Source organism: Triticum aestivum, chromosome 3B (genome assembly GCF_018294505.1).
Source record: "Triticum aestivum cultivar Chinese Spring chromosome 3B, IWGSC CS RefSeq v2.1, whole genome shotgun sequence".
NCBI classification, from domain to species: Eukaryota; Viridiplantae; Streptophyta; class Magnoliopsida; order Poales; family Poaceae; genus Triticum; species Triticum aestivum.
The window spans coordinates 823,821,945-823,833,652 of record NC_057801.1 but is presented as its reverse complement, the minus strand read 5'-3'; the positions used below and the strand labels follow the sequence as shown (position 1 = coordinate 823,833,652).

The 11,708-nt window shown below is 43.0% G+C and overlaps 1 protein-coding gene and 1 non-coding gene across 2 annotated transcripts; both read left to right on the top strand.

The window, feature by feature from the left end:
- The first annotated feature begins 969 nt into the window (after nt 1-969).
- On the top strand, nt 970-1,042 carry TRNAA-UGC (transfer RNA alanine (anticodon UGC)). The gene has a single exon. It is a non-coding gene; the product is annotated as a tRNA-Ala (tRNA).
- A 5,237-nt stretch (nt 1,043-6,279) lies between these two features.
- LOC123072676 (3-oxo-Delta(4,5)-steroid 5-beta-reductase) lies at nt 6,280-7,901 on the top strand. The gene has a single exon (XM_044496284.1). The coding sequence runs from the start codon at nt 6,538-6,540 to the stop codon at nt 7,729-7,731; it is 1,194 nt and encodes a 397-aa protein (XP_044352219.1). The 5' UTR covers nt 6,280-6,537; the 3' UTR covers nt 7,732-7,901.
- Nucleotides 7,902-11,708: the final 3,807 nt, after the last annotated feature.

The following is an 11,708-nucleotide window of genomic DNA, read 5'->3' as shown; positions in this document are numbered from 1 at the left end:
CGATAGCGTTGATTATCTCCCCAATACTATTTTCTTGCTGATGATTATTTTGTTTAATGGTCCGCAAGTTCTACTCTACAATATATTCGAGATGTGTTGTTCTCAAAAAAATGACAAAATATATACCGCTAATAGGTTTTAATCTTTTTTTTACCATAAAACAGTAAGGCAAATGCCCTACTGTGTGTCATTTTTCATTATAATGAGAATAAAAGAAGGTTTTACAATGGTTGTTGGGGTAGCAACCAGGGTGATAGAGTCTTGAAATGAATAAGATGAAATAAAGATTACAATAATTATTCAGATGTTGTCTATCCAGGATGACATGCCATCCTTGAGGCTGGGCTTGGCTCTCAACATGGTCATCTTCATGAAATAAAAACAATAAGGAGTCAGTATTATTCATAGCAATGATTGATTTGGTAATTGTCTCATTTGCTCTTAATCGTATTTTAAGAAACTTTGAGCTACTAATTCCCGCTGCAACGCGCGGGGCAATTATCTAGTATACACAATACATTACATCAATTCTATCCTCTCTAAACCTCTTACACACTGTAAGCCTATATTTTATTTTGTTTTCATGTTTTCAAATTCCAGCGAAACAAAGAGGCCCTAAAGTGTAACACACGCGTGTTGTGCCTGCATATAGTCATTCAGGCGGACGGCGTCCGTGAGTCTATGAAGCGTCGGCGATATGAAAATTAAGCCTAACATGATTATATTATATTAAAAAAAACAAAGTTTAGTTTGTTTTCGGCTTCGCGGATTCACGGGCGCTGTCCGCCTGCCTCCCAACCTGCGTAGCATATGTTCCACCGGGCAGAGATCTCGTTTGCGTTGGATGAATACGACTGGACAGACTAGCTGCTAGTAGTGTTCGTGTTAGTAGTTGCAAGTAATCGGATCCACGGATTAGCTAGCGTGTTTGGTTAACATTACTGTACGGCTATTTGCGTCGTCAACAACGGGGATGTAGCTCAAATGGTAGAGCGCCCGCTTTGCATGCGGGAGGCACGGGGTTCGATCCCCCGCATCTCCAATTAAGTTTTTCTTTTTGTTGGTGTTGACCTGTTGGGCCGTGTTTTTTTTTTTTTTTGAGGATTGTTGCGCCGTGTTAATTCCAGCAATTAGGATATCCACTCAATTCATTTTTGCCACCTGCGGCCTGTTGATCCATTGTGTATGGGCCGGCTATTGCCACGTTGCTCAGCTGCTCACAACATGCCACACGTTGCCTGAATCTTTGTACATGGACTAGAACTTGGTGCCGCATGGACTGCCGTCGTTTGCTTTTGTGTTTCCTAAATCTCCAAAATATAGTTATTGCAGTGATGGATGTGGATTTGGTGAACATGGGTGCGAACACATCCTTTATAAAATATAGTAATTCAAAAAAATGCTAGAAAAATAAAAAACTGAATTTATTGTTCTAATATACATAGTCAACCGGCATACTCGCATATGAAGTTTCATGAAGAAATCACATCTGTGGTAATCTAGGCAAACATGACAAAATTGAAACTATATTAGAAAACACACTGTTTAATGAATAGTATGTTTGTATTTGTATTTTTTTCACTAAGAATACCATGGGTAGAATGACCGACTAAGGTTCATACCGCAAAATTTCAGATTTTTTTCTAGTATTTTTTATGAATTAATATTCACGTGGGTGCGTGCGCACCCTTGTTCACCTTTGTATTTTCATTGCATTGATGTCATATAATCTGTTTAATAATAAAAACAATTGTGTGGTGTAAAAGTATAAATGTTTGTACAAATAAATAATCACGTGTTGCAGGATAAAAATATTCATGTCTATAAAAAATATTTAAAAATAGTTTTATATACAAGAAAAAAGATCATACGTCTTACATAGATAATCAAGCTTTTAAATTAAAACTTAGCATGTTGCAAAAATAGTTGTGTGCCATGTATTTTACAGAAAATAGAAGAGAGAAAAATAAACAAAAGTAGAAAAAAGAAAAATAAGAAAGTAAATAAAACATATAAACAAAAAAAACATTATCATGTCATGTTACTACTCCATGTTACTCACAATAAGCGAGATAAAGGCAATGTCGTGTACTTCTGGCATCATTGTTTTCAGGGAGGGGTGAGGATGGTTTGGTGTAAGGAGAAAACCAACAACTATAAACAAGGGACACCGAGAAAGATCAAATCGTCAACAGAATTCACTAACCTGAGTTTAGATGTCTCCATGGAAGCCTAGAAACAGAATTGGTAATCAACTGACCTCAATACGGATGTTCGATTGTACAATGAATTTGTATTGGAAACACCAGACCAATTCCAAGCCGTTTTACCTCCCACGTGAAGTTCCCTCCCACAATTCAGAGGGCTCCCACTCCTTTTCCATAGACCCGCTAGCTCTGCAAAAGTTACCACTTCAACCCCCAGTGACCAGAAAAGGAAAGAGAAGAAAAGATATGAGAGGGGATTTCTGACCAACCTAGCAACCAGGGCAACGACAACCAACCAGGGTGCTCGATGCCGGCACAAGTATCTTCCTTCCCATCCCTTGTCCCGGTTGGTCCGCCCCCTCTTGCATCCATGCGCTCCTGTCGCTCCACCCTGCTCCCCTGTCTCCATCTATCTCCATCGGTGACCAGTCCGCATCCACATTACTGTGGCAGGAGGATGAGAGATATCGTCAAACTTTCAATGGATATGATTTCTAGCTCCGTTTAGGTCCACTCGGTATCATCTAAAAGAATGGCTTGCAAGTGCAAAATAACCTCAAACTTCCAATGATAGGATTTATAGCTCCATTTAGGTCCAGTCAGTATCATTTAAAAGAGTGGGCTGCAAGTGCAAAACAACCATAAACTTCCAATGGATAGGATTCTAGCTCCATTCAGATCCACCCGGTATCATCTAAAAGAGTGGGCTGCAAGTGCAAAACAACATGAAACCTCCAAAGAGTTACATAACTTGCATCATTCTCGTGCTAGAAACGTAGTGGAGCGAACATTTGGCTTGTTGGAGACAAAAAATGGGCTATATATCTTGCTTTCCCAAAACTTCTATGATATAAAGGCTCATGTACCTAAAGTAAATATGTTGTCGAATAAAATAACTATGTGAATGAAAATTACTTACTATGAACTAAAATATCATTGCAAATTCAAATTAATAATGATTGTTTTGTGTTACACAACTTCGCAAGGGATATGAAGCATGTCATGGATGATTTGTTATTGCCTGAAGTAGATAGTGAATTAGCAGTTGCGCCAAATGATGATCTAGATGATGACATCTTAATTAGAAGTGTCCAATTCACTACTGAATGGTACAACTTTAGGCAATAACTAGCTGATGATATGTTTGCTAAGTGCCTTGTGGCACAATAAGAATTAGAGATGGAATATGATGATAATGTGATAGGTAGTTGTGGTGGTCTTCATTTGTAAAGCTAGTTAAGGTGCTCTTCTTCGGTATATATAGCTGATCAATGATATATAGTCACATGTAGCGTGATGATACCTTCTGTATTTTATATGTGCATCATCTTCATGAAATTAATATATGACATTATGTTTCTCAAAACTTAATATTGTCTTTATTGTTTCTATCATGTACAATTTTTATTTCCTTGTAGCACCATGGTCGACGAAAGAATTAGAAGGTGGAGGAATTACTTGACACATGATGATGAGATGGATGTTGCATTGCTTGAAGTCCTTGTTGAGCATCACAACAATGGTGGCCATGTCCAAAATGAATGTAAACCACATGTGTACACTGCTTCCGTAAAGCATGTGAAGGACAAGTGCAATAAGGATATCACAAAGGAGAGCATAAGTGGAAAGCTGAGGACTTTCAACAAGCACTATAAGGTTATTAGCCAGATCATTTCTCAAAGTGGTTTTGGTTGGGGTTGGATAAATAATAAGCTATCAATGGATAATGATAATGTTTGGGCTACATATGTGGAGGTAAACTCCATGAATACACATTCTTTATATGCTTTGCATGAGTAAAATAACAAGGCAACAACTTTCATGTTGGTTTGTGTTTATTTTGCAGGCTAACTAGGAACACAAGGAGATAAAAGTCTTACAAGACCAAAGTTATCAAGAACCCAGAGTCCATAGCTACCATATATTCTCAAGACCATGCTAATTGTGATGGCGGCAAGAAAAATGTTGGGACTGCTGCAAAGCAATTAGTAGAACCAATTGAAGTCTCTCCATAATTTGCGCCAAAGAGAAAACCAACTTTGAAATGTGATGCTACTCTTTGCATGCTTGGAGAGATATGAAGAATAATATAGTTGGTGCTTTGAAGACAACTGAGCGCATATATTCCACCACCAAAGGTTATTATTCCGGTTGAAAAACTTGGTGCACTTAAGTTGATACCTGATTTAGCTGAGCAAGACATTCTGCGATGTTGTGGGAAATTGGTACTCAATGATCGTCTGTTTCAAGCTCTAATAGAGCTGCCCATCACGACGAGTAAGACATGGCTGGTAAAGTTGCCTTGAAAATTGATGCTTTGTTGATATGTGTGTATTCTTTATGTCTTTTTTCAACTTGAACTACCAATGGACCAGTGCCATGTATTTTTTATGTTAAGCATTTGGGCCTATCTATTTGGATTGTTGTGATTTATGTCATGGAAGAAACGATATTGAGTGTACGTGCTATTTGCTCTTCTTTAGAATTTGTGCTATGTTGTCATAAGAGAGTGTGACCATTTCTAGAACATTTAGTATTCTTACTGCTGTATATTCATTCAATCATAGTGACATGTGAGCAAGTTTTATTTTTGAGTCATGTAGAACAAGGAACAATCTTCATAAGAATACATCTATGGAATTCCAACGTTTGTCATGCAGACATGATTTGGTGTTGAAACATCGGAGGCATTTCAAGCACCAATTTAGTGAACAACCAAACAGATGAATTCGTAGTCGTGCCATTTCAGTTTCCATAGTGAATTTAAACTTCGTGCCATTTCAATACAAAGCTTTCCAGTGAAGGCATTCAAACAAAGCGTAATTGTGTTGTTGTTTTTTGTGTGTGTAGAGATCGGCTCTAAGCCTTCTTCGATGCAACCCCGCCTCTGACGGCTCCGAGATCCGACGCCCGACGCTTTGTAGGCCTCATGGTCCTGGCATGTGTGGTCGGAGTCGTCGCAGGCGCGCCCTCGCCAACGCTACGCTTGTCTGCTGCCGGCCTTTGAGCAAACCATGGTGGATCTATATATTAATTGTCGCTGGTTCCGTATAACTTTATGGACAGGAGGGAGGGGACCGTGTTATTAGGAGAGATGCGCCGGAGAAGGAAGAGACGGGATTGCACAACGGCAACTGTACGGTAGGGTCTACAGACCAAGCTGATGATGCGCGGCTCCTCGACCGCCAATGTCACCACCTTCCACCGGGCCACGACAGTCGACAATGATCTCCTCCTCCTCGCCGATCGTTCCCCGCTCGTCCAGCGCTCGTCGACAGACCTGATGGCTGTTAAGTTTTGTTGTTAACGTTGGTAATCATATGTATGTATGCAACCAAACGCCGGATGAAAATTGCATCTTGATGACAAGACCCCCAATGCAGGCAACCAATCAACTTGTCATCTATGTTTTTACCCTGTTTTTGCTTACCCAGGCCCTGCTTAGCCTGGCTCGTTTTTCCCCTCTGAGCCAGGCCCGACAGCGAAAGCAACCAAACACGCCCTTGAAAATTGATGCTTTGTTGATATGTGTGTGTTCTTTTATGTCTTTTTCAACTTGAACTACCAATGTTCTAGTGCCATGTATTGTTTATGTTAAGCAGTTCGGCCTATCTATTTGAACTGTTGTGATTTATGTCATGCAAGAAACGATATTGAGTGTACGTGCTATTAAGTGTTGTTTTTTGTGTGCGTAGAGACCAGCTCTAAACCTTGTTTGGTGCAACCCCGCATCCGACGGCTCTGGAACCGGACGCCCCATGGTTGGGAGGCCTCCTGGTCGCGGCATGTGTGGCTGGAGCCGTGGCAGGCGCGCCCTCGTCCGCCTCCCAGAGGACCATGGTAAATCTACACAGTATTTGTCGCTGATTTAGTATAACTTTATGAATCGAATGAAGCTATTGATTGTAATTATATATTTTGTGGGGAACGTGCTATCGGTGGAGATGCAACGGAGAAAGAAGAGACGGGACTGCACAGCGGTTGTTGTACGGTACGGTAGGAGGGTCTACAGACCAAGGCGACGACGCGCGGCTCCTCGACCGTCCACCGGGCCACGACACTCGACAACGATCTCCTCCTTGCCGATCGTTCCCCACCGTCCAGCGCTCGTTGACAACAAACAAGCCAAACGACAGCCCCAGATCGCCACGCAACGCACACGGAAGCAGGCAGGCAGGCACCCCAACAACTCCACTCTCCCCCCATTATCCCCAGATCCAGCCGGCGCTCCCCCCACCGCCCGATCTCCACGCCACCGCCGGCCACCTCCGCTCTCCGCCCCCCAGCACCACACCCCGCCCGACCGAGCCCCCCTCTCCCCAGACCCGCGATGAGCTGGTGGTGGGCGGGCGCGGTGGGCGCGGTCAAGAAGCGGCAGGACGAGCGGGCGGCGGCGGCGGAGCCCACCTTCCAGAGCGTGGCGCTCATCCTCGGCTCCACGGGGATCGTCGGCACCTCCCTCCTCGACATCCTCCCGCGCGACGACACCCCGGGCGGGCCCTGGAAGGTGTACGCCGTCTCGCGCCGCGCGCCGCCGGGCTGGTCGACGCCGCCGCCGTCCCCCGCCGTCACGCACCTGCAGCTCGACCTCGCCGACGCCGCCGCCGTCAGGGACGCCCTGGCGCCGCTCACCGACGTCACCCACGTCTTCTACGCCGCGTGGTCCAGCCACGAGACCGAGGACCGCAACCGGGAGGTCAACGCCGGCATGCTCCGCAACGTGCTCTCCGTCGTCGTGCCCGGCTGCCCCGCGCTCGCCCACGTCTGCCTCCAGACCGGCCGCAAGCACTATGTGGGGCCGTTCGAGGCCATCGGCAAGATCCCCGCCCCCGACCCGCCCTACACCGAGGACACGCCCCGGCTCGACCACCCCAACTTCTACTACGACCTGGAGGACGTGCTCTTCCACCACGTCTCCGGCCGCGACGGCGCCGTCACCTGGTCCGTGCACCGCCCCACCGTCATCTTCGGCTTCTCCCCCCGCAGCGCCATGAACGTCATGGGCAGCCTGTGTGTCTACGCCGCCATCTGCCGCAAGGAGGGTACCACGCTGCGGTGGCCCGGCTGCAAGGTCGCATGGGAGGGCTTCACCGACGCCTCGGACGCCGACCTCGTCGCCGAGCACGAGATCTGGGCGGCCGTCGACCCGTTCGCCAAGAACGAGGCTTTCAATTGCAGCAATGGGGATGTGTTCAAGTGGAAGCAGCTCTGGCCGATGCTGGCTGAGCGCTTCGGGGTGGAGTGGGCAGGGTACGAGGGGGAGGACAGCCGGTTCTCCCTCGCTGACGCCATGGCCGGGAAGGAGGCGGTGTGGACGGAGATCCTCCAGGAGAACGAGCTTGTCACGACCGAGCTCGAGGAGATCACCAGTTGGTGGTTCGTCGATGCCATGTTCAGTATCGACATTGAGCATTTGGACAACATGAACAAGAGCAAGGAGCATGGGTTCCTCGGCTTCCGTAACACCGTCAACTCCTTCAACGCTTGGATCGATAAGATGAAGGCTTCCAAGGTTGTTCCGTGATGCTCTTATTGTCTAGTATCTATTGTTGTTTACAGTATGCTATCACATCACATTTTATTTCTCATTTACCAATTTACTGTTGAAATTAGCTACATCCCATCATTTGTGCCAAATGTTGTAATCTAGAATAAGCCAGAACCAAATAAAGCTCCCAAGTTGTGAATTGATTATCTGTGCTCGTCATGTCTTCATTGCAAATTGTGAGTGTTAAATCGTTATTTTCCATCCATCTGCTTTTCATTCTTGCAAGGCAGAAAGTAGTAGCACTTGTGTCTGGTATTGTTGGCCTGTTGCTTTTGTCTTCAGAACTGAGATAGTTTCCTTCACCGAGAAGGAACAAAAGGCAACCATTATTTGGTTGATAGTGCAATTGCAGACAAACATGATGACTGATAACAATGGTGACATGTCCTTTTCTGCCAATTATTTCCAGAAGTTAATCTCCAGAAGCAACAACCATTGATATGAGCCACGATACACAATTTTAAAATGATCAGACCAACAATAGGGGATAGCTAGTTGCACACGCTAGTGCTCTGTCCTTGTACTAGCATTTTTAATTCCAAAAAAAGTGTGTGATCTCTTGATTTATTTATGCTTGGCCATGTGATTTACACCTCTGCTCTTAAGGATATTGTTTGATATTGTTAAGACCTTCTTTGTGGCCTGCTGTCTACCAATAGATGTATCTTCGAAGGATGTAATTGTGGTTGTAATTCCCTGCAGTTCATTGCTACTATTGCCTTCTTTTTACATATGGTTGAAAATGTAATAAAAATTGTATGTATACAGTCAGCAATCCACAAAAACAAAACCCAAGAACTCTCCAATTAAGCATGACATGTCTTAGTTCCTAAATAATACGTGTCTCTTTGGTTTCCTCCATTCTCTCAGCACTTACTCTTGCATTCTGTTTTTAAATAAGACAACTTCTTGGGTGCACAATGTAGTACGACAGAACACACATACCGGTTTCAGAATAGCCGGGCAATTTATAATGGTTATCAGGTCACACATAACAGATGCAATTGTTAGATTCATGCATTCTGTCTGGTGGCTGTGTCATCACAAAAACTCCGTGTTGTCAATAAGATAGATTTTTTTTTACCAAAACGCCATCAAGTAAACTGTCATGTTGATGGAGCACATTTTTATTCGGAATTAGAAAATAATAAATGGTTAACATCAAGTTGTCAATAATTGTTGTTCCATCAAGCAACTATTGTCTGTCTATTGTTTGTTACACCAATAATTCCTTTCTCAGTTATCACTTTGTGTGCTTGGGAAGATCACATGCTGTAATCTAGAATAAGCTGGTACAAAATAAACCGTCGTTTGGATTTCCATATGTTTCCATACATGTTATAATCTACTCCCTCCGTCCCATAATATAAGAGCGTTTTTTACACTAGTGTAGCGTCAAAAACGTTGGGACTTGGGACGGAGGGAGTAGAATAAAGCAGTAGTAAGTAAACTAGTGCGTTGGGTGACTGTTTTCCATCCATATGTTGTTCATTCTTGTAAGGCAGAGGTAGTACCTGTGTTGCGCCATTATGCTTCAGTCTTGAGAACTGAGGTAGTTTCCTTGACCGAGTGAGAAGGAACAAAAGGCAACCTTTTGCTTTCCTCATCTCTGTTGATTTGTAGTGCAAAATGGAGGCAAACGTGATAGCAGATAACAATGGCAACATGTCATTTTCAGCCAAATATTTCCAGGAAGTTGATCTCCAGAAGCAACAAACACTGCTATGGTAGCACAATTTCAGACGATCAGTTTAACTTGCAACGCCCCATCTTCGTGCAATTTCAGGGAACCATGGAAACATTTTCAATTCAGTTTTCTTACAAGGAAAGACTTGAGTACTTCAAAATGCAAATGTGGCGTCATTTGATTTGGTCTTTGTTCACAACGTTTTTGGAGGTTTAATAACAATGGCTTAAAAGGTCTAACCTCTAGCCAAAATCCGGCACTTCTAATTAATTGCTCTATAAATGATTCCTAATGTTGGCATGTTTGGCAATTATCAGTGGTTGGGTACCAAATTCTTGCTCTGCTCGGCCAGTTGCACCCATCATCTATAAATAAAACAGATTTTTTAAGCAATCCTTACACGTCCCAGAACGATGTGAACAAAGACCAAGTCAAATGACGCCACATTTGCATTTTAGGTCCGATTAAAATGATTGCTGATGTTTTAAATCCAATTTGGGATCATAAAACAGAGTACTCTGCCCACTCGTTCCAGCGATATATGGAGGTGGAGTGACGCCTCCGCCGCCCGATCCAGTATGGAGGCAAACATGATGGCCAATAACAATGGCATAATGTCTTTTTCAAGGAAGTTGATCTCCAGAAGCAACAAATATTGTGCTGATATGACAATTCAAACGAACACTTTAGCTTTGCTATGGTAGCAGATGACAATGACGCCATGATCATTCTACTAGTTGATTAAGGATTGAAAATGATAAGTTTTGGGTCATGGATCACAGGATCAGATAACTTGCACCGCACACTAGGTGATGAGAATCTGAATAATGCTGTCTTTTGGGTTGTTTGTTCTTTTAATCTTTCGATTTGTAAATGTGTTCCTTGTGCGGTTTTCTTTGTGCTAGTGGACCGGATGGCACGGAAACATACTGTATATGTTCAAAAATCAGTACTATGTACAAGAAGACAAAATACTGTATATGTTCAAAAATTTGTACTATGTACAAGAAGACAAGATGTACACGCTAGTGCTCTGTTATTGTACTAGCTCGTTGAATCTAGAAAAAGTATTGGGGGCCGTTTGGATTGTGACTATTTTTGCCATGTATTGCCACGTTATTTTGCCACACTTACTTGAGTTGCTTAAATTCTTACCCACACTTTGGCTTGCCTTAGGGAATCTTGCCATACTTTTTATGTCTATGACGTGTGGTGTCTACTGCTCATAAAAAAAATTCTTGCCTTAGGTATGGCTAGAATCAAAGAACCACCAAACTTGATCAAACTTGCCTAATGTGAGGTGCTGGGAACCAAACAACATCCGGATCTCTTTGTTTATTTATGCCCAGCCATGTGATTTACACCTCTGCTCTTAAGGATATTGTTTGATATTGTTAAGACCTTCTTTGTGGCCTGCTGTCTACCAATAGATGTATCTTCGAAGGATGTAATTGTGGTTGTAATTCCCTGCAGTTCATTGCTACTATTGCCTTCTTTTTACATATGGTTGAAAATGTAATAAAAATTGTATGTATACAGTCAGCAATCCACAAAAACAAAACCCAAGAACTCTCCAATTAAGCATGACATGTCTTAGTTCCTAAATAATACGTGTCTCTTTGGTTTCCTCCATTCTCTCAGCACTTACTCTTGCATTCTGTTTTTAAATAAGACAACTTCTTGGGTGCACAATGTAGTACGACAGAACACACATACCGGTTTCAGAATAGCCGGGCAATTTATAATGGTTATCAGGTCACACATAACAGATGCAATTGTTAGATTCATGCATTCTGTCTGGTGGCTGTGTCATCACAAAAACTCCGTGTTGTCAATAAGATAGATTTTTTTTTTACCAAAACACCATCAAGTAAACTGTCATGTTGATGGAGCACATTTTTATTCGGAATTAGAAAATAATAAATGGTTAACATCAAGTTGTCAATAATTGTTGTTCCATCAAGCAACTATTGTCTGTCTATTGTTTGTTACACCAATAATTCCTTTCTCAGTTATCACTTTGTGTGCTTGGGAAGATCACATGCTGTAATCTAGAATAAGCTGGTACAAAATAAACCGTCGTTTGGATTTCCATATGTTTCCATACATGTTATAATCTACTCCCTCCGTCCCATAATATAAGAGCGTTTTTTACACTAGTGTAGCGTCAAAAACGTTGGGACTTGGGACAGAGGGAGTAGAATAAAGCAGTAGTAAGTAAACTAGTGCGTTGGGTGACTGTTTTCCATCCATATGTTGTTCATTC

Bases quoted from the DNA above. Each gene is read 5' to 3' on its own strand.
- LOC123072676 (XM_044496284.1), top strand. From the start codon at position 6,538: ATGAGCTGGTGGTGGGCGGGCGCGGTGGGCGCGGTCAAGAAGCGGCAG.